Source organism: Arachis hypogaea, chromosome 12 (genome assembly GCF_003086295.3).
Source record: "Arachis hypogaea cultivar Tifrunner chromosome 12, arahy.Tifrunner.gnm2.J5K5, whole genome shotgun sequence".
Taxonomy (NCBI): domain Eukaryota; kingdom Viridiplantae; phylum Streptophyta; class Magnoliopsida; order Fabales; family Fabaceae; genus Arachis; species Arachis hypogaea.
The window spans coordinates 8288679-8310498 of record NC_092047.1 but is presented as its reverse complement, the minus strand read 5'-3'; the positions used below and the strand labels follow the sequence as shown (position 1 = coordinate 8310498).

Below are 21820 nucleotides of genomic sequence, written 5' to 3'. Positions count from 1 at the left end.
ATCGTCTTTTTTTTTCTTTATTTCTTTGTTTGTTGAGTCAAAAAAAAAATTAATTGAAAGTGACAAAGAGATTAATATGTTGAATGAAAGTAATTTTCAAAAACTTCTAATGAATAAAAATTTATTAGGGACCAAAGTGTCTAATTTAATAGTTTTGGATTTGTAAAATTACTTAAAGGTAGAATTAATTCTGTGAAATTAGTTTAGTTAAAATTGATTATAATTTTTTATTAAAAAAATTTAACAAGTTTTTACTTTTTTCCAAAATCAATTCTAGAGGACACAATTAATTTTGAATAAACGTAATCATATATTTACCTCTAATTCTGTTAGGTAATGCAAACCAAATATTATTCATCATATTGGCAAGTTCATTATATTCATCCCTGTTTAAATACAGAGCTTAGTTACGTGGTAGTCTTTGTTTTACAGCGACACAACACACATGAATCCTCCAAATCCTAAATTAGCATAGGAAACTAGGAAACATGAATGACTGTGATGAAAGGTAAACCTTGTATACAAAGAACTCTGTTCATTGAGAGGTTACTACTACACAAAATGACAAAATGCAGCTCAGGAAATTAATTCCAACACATCTAAACTCATTCACAGCTTAATTTTGTTACAAGTGATGATACAAAATGAGCAAAAGAATGTGTAAGCCAAACTGGCATTAAAAAAGTATAGAAAAAGATAAAATGTAAATGTAAATCTACTTCTATCTGCCACAAAATGCTATGACTTGTGACATACCACTGCTGTGCAGGATAAATCACTGTCTATACTCCATAAATTCAACTCTTCAAGACATTTTTGAACGGATTCTAGTTCCATCACAGTTGACCAATGTACCAACTTTTTATCCTCAAAAGAAGATTTGCCAACTTCATCAGAACAAATCTTCATTCCAAAGGTAGTCTCATCAACTCTTCCAATCATAGCACCACTCTCTTCCAATAATTTTTTTACCACATATACAAACCTTATACCATCATTTTTTCTTGCCAATGAGTTTGCCATAGCTACAACCTTCGACACGAAGTCATTACTCCAAACTTTCTCACTCGAAGATGAGCTTTTAGCATAGAAGAAATCCAAGTTGTTTGCAACAAAGAAGTCCTTATTGAGATCACTGGATTCGGACAAGAGGTTAGAATTGAGAAGCATGTTTCCATTGATCACCCATGTGTTATACCTATTATGGATACACTTTCTAATTACATAAGCCTTTGCCAAAATACTCTTGATGGCAACAGAATTTGGACCTTTGGAAGTCGATTTATACACTCCAACGCTACTTAGAAATTGGTCCATATCAACTACAGGATGCCCCCTCCTTGCAAGATCAAACAAGAAGTCAGATGGAGGGCCCATAAATATATAATTCCTGATATCTAGCCTCTCAAAGTGACATAATAAGTTTCTAGCTACTGCATCTGATACCCCAACAATATTAACTACAACGATACTATCTTGTTTCGGTAGAGAGTGAAGCATAGATCCAAGTTCTTCCATGTTTGTCACCACCTTGCTGGGAAGTACTTCTTTGAAACAAAAATCGTACCATTTTAAACTGCTCAGAGGCTGCATTTCCAAAAGATTGAAGTCCAGTGATCTTTCCTCAATTAATTGAGAATCAGGTCCAGCACTTTTTCCATAGTTTACTCCTGCATCTCTGTGGGAAACACTTAATGCTCTCTCATGCAGAAAGTTCTGGTAGATATTAAAGTAACCACGGGATTGAATAAATTTAATGAACCAAGGTGTCCAAATTTTCTCCCCCATCTTCTTATACCATCCTGTAGTCACCTACACAGAATTTTGCAACAAAAATTATATGCTAAAATCAACAAATCTGAGAACTGGATAAGAGTGAAGAACACAAATTTTTTTCTTACAGTAAAAAGGAAATATTACCATTCCCTCAAGAAAGGGCCTAATTCCCTTTGCCTTGTTTCCATCGTACCACAACCTGAACTCTTTCCAAGGCTTTGGAAAGAGAATTTGACCCCAAGTCCCAACCAGTTGGTATAAAAATAGTCGTGTCTGGTCATCTAACTGTAATTTGTTTCCATGTTTACCTGCAGCCCCGAACCAATAATACCATCAGTACCCATATTAACATACACAAATAATGAAGCAGCAGAGAATAATTACTTAGGCAGCAGATAAAAGAAGAAAGTTACACCAAGTGTTCAACAAAGTTCTTCCACCGTTCTCAACTTTGTAACATCCATTTTCATTTTCCAAATAATCATCACACACAAAGAAAAAGGTTCAACTCCATTCCATCAAAACTCAAAACACCAGTTTCTCACAGATCAAATTCTTATACTAAACATGATTGCCGCCGGCACGGAATCCTACTGCCGGAAGTATCCCACTACTCAACTAGTGAAATTGCATGCATTCGCAGCTTCCATTCTCAATTTTCAAGCATCACCATCAGAATTGGAAAGTATTAAAAGACAACTTCAAAAATCAAATAAACAATTAGAAAATCAGATAAAGCATAGATGAAGAACTTTGCCATTTCTATGGTATCTACATGATTAAACCATATTCCTTCAATACATAAAACTTCACCTACTTGTCAAAACACACACACAAAACAACATTTAAAATAAGTTTGCACAATTTTGAGCAAAATCAATCAAATTAATTAATCGTTAGAAAAACAAATAAACAGAAAAAACATGGTACCTGGGACAAACCTTGCTCTTTGCAACGATACACCATAGATGGAAGGGCTATAATTGGAGGCATTGTAATAGAAATTCATGATCACTCCTTTCACGAACTCGTAATAGAGTGAAGAAACCTCCAAATCATCCTCCACAACGAACGCAAACTCGTCATCGTTGCTTGGCCACCACGCTTCCAGCCACTGCGCCTGCAAGCCAGCATTCAGGGTCCTGTAAAGCACAACTTTTTCCCCAAATTTCCAATCGAACGAATCGACGAACTCCAAAATCCGGTGCGATTCTCTAAGCTTCTCATCAATCTCCGATGATCCATTGGCAAAATGGTCAATGTAGATGTGGAGGTGGACGCGGTCGCCGAGGTAATCGGCGGAGGAGAGTGAGCGGAGGCAGCGGGAGAGGGAGTCGAGGCGATTAAAGGCGAGGACTTTGATGATGAAGGTGAAGTTAGGGTTAGGGTTTTTCCGAATTGGGTTTTGGAGGGTGAAATTGGGGTTGAGTTCGGGGGCGGAAGGTGGTGGCAGTGAAGACTGGTGGAATGTGTAGAAGATGAAGGCGGTAACGGAGATTAAGATCAGTGGAAGGAAGTGTCTTTTCGGTCCCACCATTTGCGTTAGGGTTCGTTTGGGAGTGAAGAAGTTGCATCTGAGAGTGGCATTGGAAGGATTTCTGCGACTCTGATGAAGAAGAACACAGATCTCAAATCTCAGTTAAGACTTAAACGACAACGAATTTATGAAACGACACTAGCACAGACACCTCAAAACGACAGTAGTAGTGCGGTGATACTATGTGACCAAGGCATTTTGGCAATTAAATTAGACTCAGCCCCATTTGGGAAGTAGCTATTTATTTATTTATTTATTTATTTATTTATTTATTTACTTTTAAATTATGAAAAGTTATAAAGACATTATTTTAAAAAAAATTAATTTTTCGAAAAGTTAATTCACAATTTTTTTTAAAAGTACAAATATACGACTTCTCCTCTTCGATAAGTTATTTTATTATTTTCGTAAAAAAATGACTTTAAAATAAAAAATCTACTTTTATTCTTGACTCTTAGAAAAATATTTTTTGTTTTTGCTGAAAATATTGGCCCTCCATCGCCATTTTCACCGCAAGGTTCCATCTGCTAGAAGCACTGGCCTTCCACCATCATTTTCACATAATGATTCCTCGCTAAAAGTATTGACCCTCAACCATCATTTTAAAACAATGTTCCATCTAAACTACCTATTGCATGTATTCCTTCCAGTTTTATTTTACCATTTTACCACTCTATTTTTATTATTAAATTTGTATTTAACATTGTGTGATATAAAATCTTAGTTTTATTTTTATTTTTTTCTAAATCATGATGACTTTTCTCTACATGTTGTCGAAAATACCGCCATAGAATTAGAGGCATTCGATGTAGAGCCCACATTATAATCACGAGAGAATTCCGAAAACTGTTGTGGGTTTTGAGAATTATTTACTCCATTTACACCCCCGAAACGAACAGGAAGAACAAAATCACTCACTGGTGGAATATAACCAGGAGGAAGGCTATAAGGCGGGGCCAACCACCGGTTACTGAAGACTGGATTGGCGGTAAGTTACCACGTAGATGAATATTACGTCCAATATTTTCTGTTTGTACACTAGTAACCACTGTACTTTCACTTACAACTAACCATTCGGAACGTGAAGTAACGTCCAAAAATTACACCGTTATTGGTATACTGTCATTAGTGGACGAACCACCATTCACATTTGACACTTCTTCAGCCATGTGAACAATCCTTCCACTTCTTAATTGCATACACCAAATGACACTAAAAAATTATTTGACACACTTTAGTTTAAAACTATCCCACCGGACGTGCCAATTTGTTTTGTCAATTTTTAGCAAATCGATGGTGGTTCGATTCTAATGGTCTGGGAGCGAAACGTACTCCTCTTTTGCAGGTACCAGTTCTATAAGTGCATCAAAGGTTCTCGAATTAGCCTGAGTATTAAAATAGGAAAATAAGTTCGAAAAATGCCAAAGGATAAAAGAAGTGTAAAATAAAGGATTTGAAAAGGAGACTGACTGAAATCGAAATAATTTGCACTGAATTATAAAGAAAGCAATTAAAATGCCTCCGACAGGATCAAAGGACTTTTGGCAGAAAACTTAAAGATACTGAAATGTAAATCAGACAAATAAATAAAAAAAACTTTGAATGTAAATCTGACAATAAAATTAAAGTATGCTTTGAAGATAAATCTGACAAGAAAAATAAAGGTTACAAGAATTGTAAATGGAAAATTAAAGGCATGGAAGGAAACCATACAGAAATTGAACTCGAATGCAGACTCAGAAATTCGTTAGGAATGTGAGTGTGCTTGAGTGTATTTTTGAAGAGAAATTTCAACCCTATTTCCTAAAACTTACTAATATTTATAACCTGTTTCTATAACCGACCACTAATTGCATGGTGCTGCCTTGTATGCGCATTCCTCCTTTCCCATTCTTTTGCTAATGAACATTACCAATAAATTCCCAACTCAAAGAAAAGCCTTCAACTTCTTTCTTTGTGTAACCGCTCGATTCTCCACTCGAAAATGCCATTCGATTCTCTATTCGAATTATTTCTCGATTTGTTAAGGTATCGAAATCGAGTACACGCCAAATAATTTCCACTTAACGCTTGCACGTGTGTCTTTTCGATTTCTACTCCTTTCCTAACATCTCACCAACATTTCGAATTAGCTTATCCTTTCGAAAGTATTTTTCGACTAACACTACTATAATACCATGAAGCATTTGTTCATCATAGCACTGGTAACTTCTTTGTTCTTGTACTTCTATTATTGTTGTCACCATCAACATGCTCTTCTAATACATCTAAAAGGGTCAAAGTTGAAGTTCAACAATCCACACAAGTGTCTTATTCCTTAATGGGATTGAGGAGAAACAAGAACCCCTCTAAGAAGAAGGTGGAGTCATGTTACAGAGCAATTCCTCCAAGCAAGTCTAATCCCACATAAAACATGTAAAACTCATATAATTAATGTCATAACTAGCCATGTATCCCCCTTCTTTTCTCATCAATATATCAATGTCATAATTAACAACTTTATTGTTATAAAAAAAAAAATTAAAAATTCATCCGGTGCAAGAAATTGTATCACAATAGTAGTGAACTAGAAAGTTAATCATTCTTGCAAGTATGTTACCAGCACATCAAAATGTTGAATCCTGAAACTGCCACCACAGACAAATTAAAAAAAAGCTAACAAAATTTGTGGTGCAAGCATTGCATCGGACAACAGAGATGAAAACTTAGTACTCTATCATATGTTAAGAGTATATTAGCCAATCTAAAAATGAGACAATAAAGCTGAATAAAATAAGAAAGTATAAACAAAAGAATTGAAACATCGAATACATAATGAGAAGTAAACCTTCAACTAGGTTTGGTAAGAAAATCACATGATCAGATGCTTTGCAAAATTGGGTCAACAAAAACAGAAATGGAAAATTGGATGGAAAAAAAGTTAACAAAGAGGCAAACCCGATTAAGAATGATATTAAATTGTCCAATTTTAAAGAACTATATACGAGTCCTTCTATGCCAGGAGCAATCAAATTCAGGATTTGAGATTACACATATTCCAGTTCTATTTGTCAAAATATTCAAACAAAACTAAAGAGGTAAAAGAGGAGAAGACATAACTAGAGTCTACTGAAAAAAAAAAAAACAGAACTCATCGCAGCAGCATATCAAAAAAATTGTGTAAATACAAACAATAAATTCAGAAGGATTTGAATAACAATAGAAGCAGCTTTAAACAAGAATAATTAATACAAGAACAAAAGGACATTTGTTAAAATGGAAAAACATAACAACAAAAAGATATATTTTCTTTCTTCCACATTCCAGTAAAAAAAATACCTAATCTACTATTTTTCAAGGGGAAAAATAGAAAATAAATTAGAGAAAGAGTGAGAGACCATACCTTATCACTGTGTGACAGCAAGTTCACAACTGTTTTGTTTAGAAAACAACAACGTTCACATTTAGCAAAAAATATGCATATTGATCGCTCTAGTTGTGGTCTGTGGTATCTCTAAGATTAAAGAAAAGAGTAAACCGCTCTCCTTAGCACCATATGTAACAAAATTTGATAGGTTCTCTCTACCAATATGCAACAAAACTAACAACGGCTACGAGATCAGAGGCATAAAAATTGGTGAGGAATAAGAACCAATAAATTCACACATCAACAAACAAAATTACAAGGATAATATATATTCACAAACAGAGTTCTAGCATCAACGAATAAAATTCCAACATCCAACATAAAAAAGAAAATAAAAAACTACTAAGGCTTGTTTAGTTTTTTCTCTATGGTAATGTTACTGCGGTGGTGGTCTCCGCTCTCCGGCGAGCTCATCTCCCCCAATGGCAACATTACTGCCTCTAAGGTTGGGCACAAGATTTCCATCCTTAATCTTGAAAGAGCCAACCTCGGAGAAAAGGTCCAAGCATGATGTTTGATACGCCTCTTGAAGCAGGGATTGAGCCTCACAATACCCCGAAAGAAATTGTTCAGTGACATCAATGGAACGAGTTTTAACATGGAAGGCCTTGAGCTTCGACTGAAGAAATTGAGGTATTGAGGATTGAACAAGATTCTCAGCTAAAGGCCCAATTGTCGACATATCATAAGCTTTCCGATAACGACTAACCTACATCATCCCAATCAAACAATTCAACAGATCAAGATTGACATCAATCAATTGCACTAAGAAAAAATCAACTGAAAAGCTTGATGATGATGATACATACCGGATATGCAGGTAATGAGAATCCATGGGAATAGGAACAGGAATGAGGATAATTCCTTTTCAAGTCGGCAATCTGAGCGGTTATTATCTTGTGAAGCAGCTCGACCCAGTTTACTGACAAGTCAATGGTGGCAGATGCCTTCTCTGCCTCAAACTTCCACAGTACGAAGAACCAGTATGAGGCATCATTTAAGGCCCTCACTGCAAGGCGATGGCCTTGGTCGGTGGTGAGATCGCAGGAGACAGTAATGTGGGTGCAGATTGCTCGCAAGTTGAAGAGAACAGAGGCTTTTTCCAAATGGATGTTGTGCTGAGAAGAGTTGTCTTGTGGGTTGAAGGCATTGTACCAAACAAAGATAGGTGGATTGGGTGAGTTAGTCATGGGGAACAAAGGCTCAACCATGCAAAGGAATTTGAAATAGTAGATTAAGCAGTCACGGCGAATGGGTAGAGAGAGGTCATCACGCTGCATTTCATTGCGCAATTTACGTAGCATTTTGAAAAGGTCTTGTACTCTCTTTGCCTCGCTTTCCGAGTATTTAAGGGCAACATAACTGTGAAGGGGCTCATAGAGGTCCAAGGGCTCACTCTTCTTCAAAGGGATTGACAGCATATTTGACAAAGACGAAGCTGAGAGGATGGCCGAATTTGTTGGATAAGGAGGAGGCATGTTCCACGGGTTGGCCACTAGCTTTCCATCCTCAATAATCTTAAAAGAGCTGTACTCAGAGAGGAGGAGGTCAAGGTATGGGATTCTATGTTGCTTGGGTATAAGCATGCCCAAGGAATTGCAAGTCATTCTATAGATGTTTTCATTGACAGAATCTGCATCGAAAGAGGACAAGACTCTGCATCATGATCAAGAGGACAAGACTGGACCAATGGGTTGTAGGTCGCTCGGATTTCGGTAGGATGGATGATCGCCTCTGACAAGCCTCCACCTCAAAGAATTTCACCTTCCGGGAAAGATGAGTTATCCAGGTTTCGTCAAATGAGATGACATGTGCGGTTGCAGCCGAATCACGTAGTATCAGATCACATGCCATCCGATAAAGCTTAGAAACCTACATTATCATCATCATCATGCTATTAAAAATCTAAAATGAAAAAATAAATGTAAAATCAAGCAAGAGAAAACTGACCGATTCAAACGAAACGACGGCACATTGATGTTGTTGGAGAGCGGAACTGGCGTCGTCATTGTGTTGTTGTGGTGGAATTGTTGCTGCAATTTGAGCTCCGAAGCCTGAGCGGAGAAGAGGCGGTGCAGACTCTCGGCGAAGAGGAGAGTCACGTCAATAGTGGCGGAGACGTCCTTGGCAAAATCCTTCCAGAGTTTGAAGAAGAATTTGGCGGCGGCATTTCCATTGCAAGGTGACGGCCAAGGGCGGTGGTGCGGTCGCAAGAGGCCCCAATCTGGCTGTATATGGCGCCAAGGTTGAAGAGAACAGCAGCCTTCTCCAATTGGATGCTGTTGCGCTGCGAGGAGACCCCATTCTCATGCTCAGGGTTGAAGGCGTCGTACCAGACAAAGATGATCGGGTCGGAGTCGGAGTCGACGTCGGCGTCGGAGGAGATAGCGGTGAAGAGTGGCTCAACCATGCAGAGACATTTGAAGTAGTGGATGAGGCAGTCACGTTGCATGGGAAGGGAGAGGTCCCCTCGCTCCATGTCCCTGCGGCATTTGTTTAGGGTTTCGAGAATGCTTTCCACTTTCTGTGCATCGCTCTCTCAATATTTTATGGCTACGAACTTGCGTAACGGCCTGCACAGATCCACCGGATCACTCTTTTTCACAGGGATTGCCAGTACCCTTTCCAGGTTCAGATTATCGTTGCTCATGGAGATATTTTTTTTTTTTTCTAAAATTAGGAATGAAACTCAGATTTACTTTTAGAGATATTATGTCATTTGAGCGGTTAAAAACAAGAGAGTAATCTAAAGAGTGTATTAATCCAAAGAGTGTATTATTGAATGAGTTGAAAGACACAATATATAGAATATACATAGGTACTGGAAGAATCAAAGTAATCAAAGTATATAATTCTATAATTAATATAAGGCTTATTCTATCAAACTCCTTCTAAAATAACATGGAAGTTACTTTTTATGATGGGTCATATTTTAATTGATCATTATGTTAATTATAGTTGGGTTATTTTATAATTTATTATTTGAGATGAGTAATGATATTTCTTAAAAGAGTAAAAAACAAATAGGTCCCTGACCTTTTTAAATGCAGACATTTTTGTTCCTCAAAATTGAAAAATACATTTAAATTCCTCACCTTATAAAACGCGTGATAATAATTATACCCCTCCATCGAGTTGGGGCTCAAAACGGCAACGGAGAATACTGACCTGGAGGGGGTGGAAACTGAGCTGTCCGTTTTATCTGATGATGTGGATGGAAACAAATTATTAATGGACAAATTCATCTTTATGCTCCAAAATGACGCCATTACTTGAAATGAGTCCTATTTGATCGAAATGCATCTACGAAGCCATGGCCATTAATGGTGCGATCGTCCGTGATGAGTGAAGGGGTTCTTCATTCATGCACAATACCTGGAGTAGTGAGGTCTTCATTCGTCGTGCTAGGAGGATTCGAGCGAGATGGGGTTGCACCAAAGTGCTTCTGCGGCGTATATGTCATTCTGTACAAATCAAGAACAACTACTAACCCTAACCAAATATTTCTTGGGTGTCCATTTTTTAAGGTAATTTACTATTTTGGCAATAGTTGGATGAGACTGTAATGTGTCATTAAAGAACGTCACTGGAGGTTCTCTGTCTAACTTGATGAACACCTGAAAAAATCAGGGCCATAGAGTGTGAAGCATTTGGTGCTATAGATGATGGTGAGGAAATAGAAGTTGAAGAACAGCTTTTTCGAAGGCAATAATTAAAAAAAATGGAGGATTTTGAGAGGAAGCTTTTATCTATTGAAAAAATAAAATTCATGAATTTGTAGCATATTACTGTAATTAGTGTATGATGTACCTGTGATGTTGTAATGACAATTGACACTGCTGACTGTGTAATTTGATTTCTACTTTAAACTATCTAAAATAAACTAATAAAATAAACTAATAAAATGGTACCCAAAAATTTATGTTGTTGACAAAAAAAAAATTCACAAAAAATATTAACAATAAATTTTTATAACTTTTAAAATTTATTAATTAGGTCAAATTTTATAGCTATTTAGAATAAACTATTAAAATGATATCCAAAGTTTATATTGACAAAAAAATCCACAAAAAATTTTTGTTCATATATTTTTTTTGCATAACTATAAAATAATTTTTTTAGAAAAAAAAAACTTTAGAATCAAATGCTTAGTGACTTATAACAATTGATTTTTTCTCCCTAATAACAACAAATAAATCCTTTCTGTTCATATATTAAAAAAAAACCTTTAGCATAAAATAAAAATTAACTTCTACAAAAAAAACCTTTAGCATAAAATAAAAATTAAATTCCGAATACTTTTTTGACAACCATTACATACTCTTTTCCAATCATAATGTTTTTGAAAAAAAAAAAACCTTTAGAATCAAAGTACTTCTATTGACAACCATTACATACTCTCTTTTTATATGGAAAATGTTATTTGTACAACAAAATTTAGTCTTTGGTCAGTCTTTAATATTATTTAATTATTTTTTAATTAAAATATATTCTTATTTTGTAAGATACACATTTATAATTAAAATTAATTTAAATTTTAAAAATTAAAATTTCTCTAACTTTCTACCCACTTCATAATTATTTTCTCTCTCCGTAACACAGTTTTCTTCTTTCTTCTATTTTGCTACAATATTTCAATTTGTATCTGCACAAAAAAAAGAATTCAAAGTCAGTGCATTTAGAAAAAAATTAATCCCTTACTTATTGTATCTTTGATAAAATGCAGGATCTGTTTTATGACTTTCTATTGATGAATGGTCGAGTATAATTATATACACAAACTAAAATAGTTTCAATTGTAATTTTTTTAATTGTAACACATCTAAAATTTTAAGTTGTACAAAAAATATTTTTAAAATACATCCAAAATCATAAGTCTAAAATTTAAATTTAAACATTAAAAAATAATTGTAACACATCTAAAATTATGAAGTTATACATAAAATATTTTTAAAACACATCCAAAATCATAAATCTAAAATTTAAATTTAAACATTAAAAAATAATTGTAACACATCTAAAATTATAAAGTTATACAGAAAATATTTTTAAAACACTCTCAAAATACAGAAATTGCACATGCAAAAATAATTTAACATTGCAATATATATGAAAATCTCTTCAGGCCATCTTATTCGATTTTTTATTTCAAAAAAAAAAAACTTGTACAGAATAATAAAAAAAAAAGTAATGGTGTCAGAGACCCATCCAAACCTCCGATAAGTTTTCGGCGTGGCGACGTTGATGCGGACGAACGGCGACGAGGAGGAGGAAGGCGGCGACGAAGATGAGTGTTAACGAGGGGGAATGTGGCGTTGTGAATGAGAAGGAGGAAGGCAGCATCGAGGATGAGCGCGGAAGAGGAAGGTGGCGCTAATGAACGACGGCGGAGGATGACTTCTCGATGTGTGCCTCTGAGATTTTTCATGTGCGCCGAGGATGACTTCATTCTTTGAGTGTTTTGTACAGATTTAGTTAATAATTAGATGGTTTAAAGTTTATTTTATAATTTTAAAATAAAAATTTTGAATTTTAAATAATTTTATTTTTAGATATGTATTTAAATTATAATATATTAAATATATTAAATTTGAAACAGAAATTTAAAATTTAAAATTTAAAATTTAAATTTCAGTTTTATTTAGATTGTATTTTGAATGTGTATTTAATTTTAAAAAGATAATAAATCTATTCATAATTTTTAGATGTGTTTATTTTAATTTTTTTAAATTATTGTAATAAAATGCTGAATATTATACCATTTTTAAATGATACCTAGTTGAATTATTTTTATATATGTTCTAAAATATCAAGCTCTCACATAAATATTATTCTCCAACCACTTACTCATACGATCATAATTTATAAAAGAGTGATTTTGGGATGAAGAATCACAATTCACTTGTGTCCCATGCGAAATGAAGGCAGATTTCCTGTCCTATTTCTCATTCACTTTCACTTTAATCACATGCATAATCACATGCCGCTCGACCCTCATGCAGTACACATAATGAGGACGTTATCTGGAACATCAATCGGCATCTCTTAAAATCGAGTCTTGAGTCATTTTAATTTTATGTTAAATTTGGTACCTACTATAAAGCAGTGAAACTTGTAAACGTCATTCACTGAAAAAATAAAATACAGATCCAAAGTAAATTTTATTGTTAGAAAAGAAAAAAAAAATATTAAACACCAGACTTTTCTATCACCATAGTTATTACAAAATACAAAAATATTTATAGCTTAATCTAATTATGATGATATCTTATGCACCCTATGAGCCATCCTCAAATTTGATCAAATTTGCGGCACTACTATTCAAAAACAGTGGAACAAGGAGGAGATCATAGGTCATTGGATATGTACTAAATAGAAAATATTAAAGCAAATAATAACCTTAAACAAATAGAATTGGTCCCTGGAATTAAGCAATGTCAACAAAATTCTAGAATTGATCCTCATATTTTTTTTTTGTCTAAACATGGAAAGAAACAAAGCAAAGACTATCCTAGCTATATCCGAGCGAATAATTTGCTGGAGATCAGCACAAGACTCAGATCAAATAACATGATTAGAGTTACTCTTGACACCATATCTAGCCATCCAATCCACAGTTCTATTTGCTTCTTGGGACACCCACTCAATGTGAACAAGCCAAGGACGAGATAAAAGCTCCTGAATCTTGTGAACCAAATCTATTACTTCAGATGAATACCCACTTGTAAGCTAATGCATGATGGGCAGAATGTCAAGGCAATCCGTTTCACATATAATATCCCTCAAACCGCAATCTAAAACCAGCCCCCTCCAAGTAGCAAATAATTCACATCTGATGATAGACCAGGGGAGAATGCTTCCAAAGTAGCCCGAGACCCAATCTCCCTTGGAATCTCTAATAATACACCCAAATCCCGCTAAATTTGAATCCTGATACAAGCTTACATCACAATTAACTTTAAAACTGTTGCCTACCGGTGGTTCCCAACACAGGCAATTTCGGAGAGACCTAAAGGCATTGTTTCGATTCCTGTAAACTTATAAGTCCTTGGCAGTAATTCTGGCCAAGGCAACAACCTTGTGGTCTGTCCAAGGGTTGTCATTATTGAATATGTCATTGCACTTATGTCTCCATACCCACCAAAGCCCTGTACCAAAAGACGCCTCATTATTAGCCAAGGCCTTTCGAATCCACTCTTCAAGAGCAGTACCAGCTGTCGAGTCCAGGATACTAGAATCCAACATATGCCAAATTGCCTTTGATCGTTCACAGTCTCTAAGGCAATGCTACATAGTCTCCTGCGCTTTGTTACATCTCTTACACATATCTGAAGAAGCTAAATGCTGCTTGAATCGAAATGTCTCAGTTGGTAGAGCATCATGTAAGCCAAGCCACATAGTAAATTTGAACTTCTCTAGAATGTTTGTATTCCACAACCAGTTCCAGTTACTATTGGCATTCCAATTTAATGTTTTCTCTAATAACCATCTATAACTCTCCCTTGTACTATACTTTTTTGTTACTGCAGGCCACCACTCCCACTGTGGCTCCAACTCAGTCGAACTAGGATATCTCAGACCACAAATAAACTGCTTAATCTCATGCGGAATAGGCGTGGTAAGACTATCAACCTCCCAAGACACCCCTTTCCACAAGTCAGCCACTATGAAATCTGATTCAGAAATATGTACATAAGGAACAAGGTTGTAAAGCTTACCAAAAGGAGTTCACTCATCATACCAAACTGATTTATGGACATCCCCAATATTCCAATGAAGCCCTTCCTTAAGATGCTCATAGGCACTAACAATGTTCTTCCAGGTAGCCGATGAAGAATTTCTATTGTTTTCGTTCATACCAGATTGATTTCTGAGATATTTATGCTTCAGAACCTACACCCACAACTTCTCACTATTATTTAGACAATCTCATACCAACTTTCCCAGAAGCGCCATCTTAGCACAGGTAATATCCCTAATACCCAATCCTCCTACCCTTTTAGGAGTTATGGCGACCTCCCACCTGACCAGAGGCAGCCCTTTACAGGTCGCTTGACCTTTCCACAAGAACTGTCTCATCAATGAATCAATTTTATTACATGCATACTTCGGGAGAAGAGAAATTTGCATTTCATAAACTGGGATAGAGGCCATAACCGATTTAACAAGACAAAGCCTCCCTGTCTTATTCAGCAGGCATCCTTTCCAACTGGAGAGCTTCCTCGAAATTTTTTCAATAACCTCCTGAGCCGTCTTCCTGGAAGCTCTGGCATGACCGATGTTAATTCCCAGATATTTACCAAAATCATTGCAAAATCGGATGTTAGAGACCCCTGAGAGAACCTCTTTTCTCCTCTCTGACACCCTCTTGGAACACTGGGCCTTTGACTTATGAAGATTTACCTTCACACCTGACGCTCTAGAAAACAAGTCCAGGCAATGCATAACCTCTATTACTTGAGCTTTTGATGCCTTACAGAAAAGCAAAAGATCATCTGCAAATATCAAATGAGAGAGTCGTGGTCCGTTCCTAGAAACTGCTACCGGGTTCCACAAACCTTGGGAAACTCTATGAGAGATAAAGGAGGCAAGCATTTTCATACAGAGTACAAATAGATAAGGAGACATGGGATCTCCTTGCCTCAACCCTCTCTTTGGATTGAAATTTTGGAGCCTGTTCCCATTCCATAAAACTGACAACGAAGAGGAAGTCACACAATTTAATATAAGATTAATGGTAGCCTTTGGAAATCCAAACCGGACCAAAGTAGCTTCCATAAGCATTTTCTAAATCAATCTTAAACACCATGGTCCCTTTTCGAGACTTAGTGCTCCTCATGAAGTGCATAATCTCCTGAGCAATGATAATATTCTCTGTGGTTCCTCTTCCTGGAATGAACCCTCCTTGCAAAGGACCAATGATCTCCGACAGGAAAGGTCTGAACCTGTTAACTAGAACTTTTGTGACAATTTTATAAATTACATTACATAAGCTAATAAGTCGAAACTCCCGTAAGGAAGAGGGAACTTCCACTTTAGGAATTAGAACAACGAGAGTATCAAAAATATCCGCATTCATTGACTCACCCTCAAAGGCTCGCTTGACCAGTCCATACACATCATTGCTAAGAGAGTCCCAGAACTCTTTGTAGAAAATATCTTGAAATCCATCTGGCCCTGGGGCTTTAAACGAACTCATGGTCATCACAGCTCTTTTAACCTCTTCAGACGTCACTGGTTCCACTAACTTTTGACAAGCCTCAGTACTAAGAGATGGGCAAGGAAAATGCCCCATGGCGTCTAGGTCGATATCCTCCCTTGTAGAAAAGAGTTTTTGAAAGAAAAATTTGCCGCCATTTCTAGAGTCGAAGTCTCCGTGGCCCAAGACCCATCCTCCAAAAACAACCCATGAATTTTGTTCCCCTTTCGCCTAATAACCATCTGCAGATGAAAAATTTTTGTATTTCTGTCTCCACATCTCACCCATTGTTCTCTAGGTTTTTGATACCACAACAGCTCTTCTTGAAGAAGGACAGCATTCAGTTCCTGATGCAAAACTTGCTCTTTGATCCTAAGTTGTTGATCCTCTTGACTCTCCAGAGCAATCTGAACATCATTCAAAAGCCTCTCCAGCTCCCTTTTCTTAACAAAAATATTGCCAAAAACCTTTTTATTGAAGCTAGTTGCATCTTTTTGAACCTCCAACAAACATTTGACCACATCCGGAGCTCCTTTATTCCAAGCTGTATGAACAACATTTCTAAAAAGAGGATGAGTCATCCATGCAGCCTGGAATCTGAATGGACGATGGCCCTTGGTAGCCCTCTCTGCCATCTTGCACCTAGTGAACAACGGGCAATGATCAGAGTGAAGGCGCGCCAGCACCTCAGTATAAGCCTCCGGAAACATCAGTCGCTAGTCCTGGTTGATGACTGCTCTATCAAGCTTCTTAGCCACCTGCACCCCACCTTTCACCTTCCTGTACCAAGTGAATCTTCTCCCAATAGCCCCCATATCAAATAGCCCACAATCCTCCAATGTTTTTGCAAATTGTTCTGCTCTGGCAAGTCTAAACTGCCCCCTCTAACTTCACTCTGCAACAGCACATCATTAAAGTCCCCTAACACAATCCAAGGTCCGTGGATCATATTAGCAATCATTGTCAAGTCACCCCACAATTCTTTACGCTGATGTATATGCGGATTAGCATACACTGCACTACAGTAACTAGAAGTATTACCCATAGTGATTTCAAAACTAATACATTGATCAACTACATCCAATACTCTCACAGAAATATTTGAATTAGAACATAGAACCTAGATACCCCCACTATGACCATTAGTTTCAACAATACCAACACCCTGGTAACCTAGATTATTCTAAAAAGATTTTATCCTCTCGAAATGAATATGGGTTTCAAACAGAATGAAAAAAGTAGGGTAAAATTTATTCACTAACTCTTTACTATAAACTCGGGCCAATTTATTAGAGGCTCCTCTAATATTCCAAAATAGAAAGCTTAAATCTAAATAATCCATAAAACAATTGTACTGTAAAAAGGACCAACATCAACCGAAGTCCCTAACGAGATGATGAAGATCCACCATCATATCCCCCTGAGACTTGCTTGTCCTTACCCAGTTGTTGCCCAGTTTGTCTGTGTCCCTCCACTGACAACCCTTCCAATTTGCTGATTTGCTGCTTGCTGGTATCGCCAAGGCAGTTCGGAGTCGACGGCGAATTCTGCAAAGAAGAAGGGCACAACCTCTTGTGTCCGTTTATTAAAATGGCAGTAAAAGTCGGCACCACAACAGAGACAGCTTTGCCCTTCACACTTTGCTGTTTGGAAGACGCCAAGCATGCTTGAGATCCGCCAACCAACCCGGTCTTCACCCCTGATTTGGCTCCTCTCATACGTAGCCCAAATTCACGGTTCTGGTACAATTTCTGATTTGAGTGTACCGGCACTTTTTCTTTAGAGGTTTGTTGGGCTTTGTTTGATTGGCTCAATTTTTCTCTCCTTTTACCGCTGACTTTGGTCCAACCAGCCTCATTTCCCAAATGCTGGGACCCCACTTCCTTTTCATGCAACGTATCACCCAATTCCTCCCAAATTTCTGCAACTATCACAGAATCTTCGGGATTCCATCCAAATTCAAAAATTTTTTCCTTTGAGGCTTCTTGTGGCTGCACCACCTGGGCTGTCGTCTCGGTCACTGATGGTTCCTTTTGATCCAGCTTTTCCAACTCTATTGGGGTCATTCTGCAGTCAGTTGCTGGATGCCCGAAACAATTGCACTTGTCACAAATAAGGTGTAAGCATTCATACTACACCTTATATTCAAATTCATCGACAATCACACTCCGGACCACCAGCAAACCAAGATTAATTTGCACGCAAGCTTGAGCAAATTTTTCCTGCTCCGCTGACTTAGTAGCCAGATCTACCCTGACTGGTCTCCCCACAGCAGAAGCAATTCTCATCATAGCTTTATCCTGATAGTACCAAATGCTCAAACCAGCGATTCGAATCCAAACCATAGTCTCCCCGAAAGTGTCCTCACAAGGTTTAAAATCCGATGTCCATGGCTTGACGGTAATATAGTGACCGAATATCATCCATGGCCCCCTAGTAAAACCTTCTCTCGATCGTCCATGCGATCAAATTTAACGAGGAAGTACCCAAACCCCACATCTAAGATTTCATATCCAGTGATCCTCCCTACCCCTTTCATAGTTTGTTTTGTTTTATCATCTTAGCAAACCTTTTGTAAAAAAAAAATTACCTCCTAGCATTTTATGCCAAAGAAACAATAAAATCATTCTCAAAGTTATTGTCATACAATCACCATTCATACATTAATCCTTCTTTTGGTATTTAGTTAGTAACCACCTAAATTTTTTTTGTAGCATCATATTTAAAGCACATTACATATTAAGAGCATTTTGTAATTGAATCCTAAATGAGATAAATATCATTTTTTTTTCATTATTATTCATTAAAAAAACCTCTTCTAGAAATCATACAATAAACCAATTACATTATATGAAATTCCTCTAATTTTTTTTTGAATCTCTTGTGAGATTTCACACACTGGCCTTATCAAAATTTCTTGTTTGAAAATTTTCAAAATATAAAAATCTTTTTGCATGGATAATATGCTAGGAGAATCAGCAGATGCATGTCCCATTCGGCCTTATCAAAATTTCTTGTTTGAAAATTTTCAAAATATAAAAATCTTTTTGCATGGATAATAGGCTAGGAGAATCAGCAGATGCATGTCCCATTCAACACATATATTTCTCAAACTGCACAAACTAAAAGCAAACTCTATAGCCATTGAAATTATACACATTTAATCTCTTAAACACTACAACACTAAACCAAAAAGTATTCAGCGATTAAATTGTACATATTTTCTCATAAAGTATTAAATAGAAATTATTTAAAGGCTAAAAGCATACTAACGTGAATTCACCATCAACACTTGTAAGTGAAAATTTATCAGTACAAAGTCATAGACAGATAGATGACATATAAAAGTAGAATAGCATTTATAGCATCATTTTATGAAATAAAATTCAAAGGCACTTCAAGCTTTATATCAGTGCATAATCTATAATCTATGGAAATAATTAAAAAGAAAGCATTTCTCTACTTACTTGAACAAATCTCAAATCCTAGTCTATAATGGTGACTTTCATAAATCTGTTTCTTAGATCTGGCATAATGGTGACTTTCACGTAAAAACTCTAAATTCTGATTATTAAATCTACAATTTCTGATCCAAACACATAACTGAACTCATAAAAAATTAGAAAGATAAAACAATGATTCTAATAAAAATTTATTAAAAAAATAATAAAAAGAATGAAGAAGAGCTTTAATTGACTACCTACCTCCATCAAGATACAGTCCCAAAATTGAAGAAGAACTTTAATTAACTACTTACCATGGAGCAGTGAAACTTGTAGCTGTCATTTATCGAATAAATAAAATACAGATCCAAAATAAAATTCATTGTTAGAAAAGAAAAAAGACATTAAACCAAACTTTTTAGCACAGTTATTGCAAAATGCAAAAATGTTTATAGCTTAATCCAATTATAATGACATCTTATGCACTCTATGAGCCATCCTCAAATTTGATAAAATCTGTGGCACTATTCAAAAACAGAGGAGCAAGGAGGAGATCATAGATCATGGGATATGTACTAAATAATTCACACCAATCATAATATATACCAAATAGACCTCGTTCTGCATTATATTGCAGGTATATCCTTATCTTGACTGTAGAACTATATATATGGACAATATCTCCCTGCCTATGCAACAATTATTATCAGCTTATGTGCATGCATTTTTCCTTATGAGTGTCATTTCTTCTTTTTTGTTATTCTTTATTGAAACACAGTAAATAAACAATTATAATTAAACTAACATATGAACTCTGCAAAAAATAACAACTTCTATTGGAAGGATAGTTTTATTTTCTTCACACTATAGTACTTTAGTTAGCATGTTTTAAGGTCATAAAGAAACTCAAATAGAAAAATTTTGGTTGTAAAGCATGCAATAATGCAAGTCAGTAAGTAAATGTCACCCTACTCTCAATTATAACTTCCATGTTCCATCAATAAGTAATTTTTAACTTTTTATACATTCTGTTGATGATATATTAATATTACACCCATTATAGTATTTCAGAGTATAGCTACATTTATTCCATACATATATTAGTGAAAATTAAATACATAGCTAGATAAGTGCTCTAGACACTGAAGCAGCATTATCATTTTCATTATCATCATCAGTAACAAGCTTGAACTCTTGCAGCTCCTTGAAGTTCAACCATGGCTTCACCAACACTTTGGCTTCATAAACTTGTTTCTTCTCATCACCATCTTTTGCCTCCATAGTTATTTCATATATGCTTCCAGCAACTACTTGCTCCTTTGCACTTATCACCCTCACAAGCTCCAAGCTTGAATTCTGCAGCAGAAATTAGAAATTATATACATATTATTCAAATACAAAAATATTAATCACTTATATTTTCTCAAATTCATTCGAACTAAAAGTATTACTTCAAATCATACAAACATAAAAATAGAATAATAAACCCCATTTTGAATAATAACCGCACTAACATACTAACATAAAGCACAAGACATTAATTAAGTGACAAAAATAACCCAAATTAAAATGAATTATTTATTTTATCTGGGAAAAAAATTAGAAACAGAAGTAGAAGACGAAGAAGAAGAAGAAGAACCGAATTTTTGTTATGTTCTTCAAGAGCAAAGCGAGCAAGGTTCTGGATCTCAATGCTGTTCTGGCTTCCTTCAACCACACGATTGCCACCTAGTGTAGCCATTTTCTCTTATCTCTGATTTCTTTTCTTTTTTCTTCACCACTTTATAATTTGTTACATGAATTGTGATCTTGGTTTGTTAAATATCTATGTCCCTTTATATATAGTTTGACACTTTGACTTGCAGGTTCAACGTTTTGAGTGGTTAATAATGGCACCCTCCAAGCATATCTAAATACTAATATCTAAATCTCATGTAATTACACGCACGTGTTTTTATTGGTGCATAGTCTTACAATGATTTGATAGAAAGGATTAATACTTGTAATTTACAATTCCATTAATAAAAGTACTTGAAGTTAAGAGTTAACGATAATTAGAAAATCTCATGTTCATCCTTAGATAACACCAAATTTGTCCCACATCAGGTAATAAAAAAGTTTTATAAATATTTTTAATGTCTGAGAGAGTTGGTTTAGTCCGCCGAGTTGAGTAACCCCAACTTGTGACTTAAGTGAGGGCACCAAGGTGATGGAACATGGTTTAGGCTACGCTTGGTGGGATTAGAAGCTTGCACTATGCTGGCTTGCCCGCTCCAAGTTGAGAGTTGGGCCCTGGCTCCCGAGCGAAGGCTCGAATGTCCTGGCTCGTAGGCTAGAGGGCACTGCGTCAGGCTGGTTTAACAGAGCAGCGAATACCTCTGGCTCCCAACAGTGGAGGGATCACAAGCTGCTGCACCACTAATCCACAATGCTGGGTGTGCCTAACCATTGAACCATCA

The 21820-nt window shown here is 36.0% G+C and overlaps 3 protein-coding genes across 3 annotated transcripts; all 3 read right to left on the bottom strand.

The window, feature by feature from the left end:
• Nucleotides 1-584: 584 nt before the first annotated feature.
• Nucleotides 585-3537, bottom strand: LOC112726672 (uncharacterized). The gene is made up of 3 exons (XM_025776167.3): nucleotides 2707-3537; nucleotides 1921-2084; nucleotides 585-1812 (listed from the first exon to the last, which is right to left on the bottom strand). Exons 1-3 carry the CDS (start codon nucleotides 3311-3313, stop codon nucleotides 739-741), a joined length of 1845 nt encoding a protein of 614 aa, XP_025631952.1. The 5' UTR covers nucleotides 3314-3537; the 3' UTR covers nucleotides 585-738.
• Nucleotides 3538-6854: 3317 nt separating this feature from the next.
• Nucleotides 6855-9551, bottom strand: LOC140177271 (vacuolar-sorting protein BRO1-like). Its single transcript, XM_072210433.1, has 3 exons — nucleotides 8670-9551; nucleotides 7529-8591; nucleotides 6855-7428 (listed from the first exon to the last, which is right to left on the bottom strand). The coding sequence occupies exons 2-3, from the start codon at nucleotides 8324-8326 to the stop codon at nucleotides 7096-7098; spliced, it is 1131 nt and encodes a 376-aa protein (XP_072066534.1). The 5' UTR covers nucleotides 8327-8591; nucleotides 8670-9551; the 3' UTR covers nucleotides 6855-7095.
• A 10802-nt stretch (nucleotides 9552-20353) lies between these two features.
• On the bottom strand, nucleotides 20354-21228 carry LOC112726675 (cysteine proteinase inhibitor). Its single transcript, XM_025776171.3, has 2 exons — nucleotides 21001-21228; nucleotides 20354-20717 (listed from the first exon to the last, which is right to left on the bottom strand). Exons 1-2 carry the CDS (start codon nucleotides 21100-21102, stop codon nucleotides 20484-20486), a joined length of 336 nt encoding a protein of 111 aa, XP_025631956.1. The 5' UTR covers nucleotides 21103-21228; the 3' UTR covers nucleotides 20354-20483.
• Nucleotides 21229-21820: the final 592 nt, after the last annotated feature.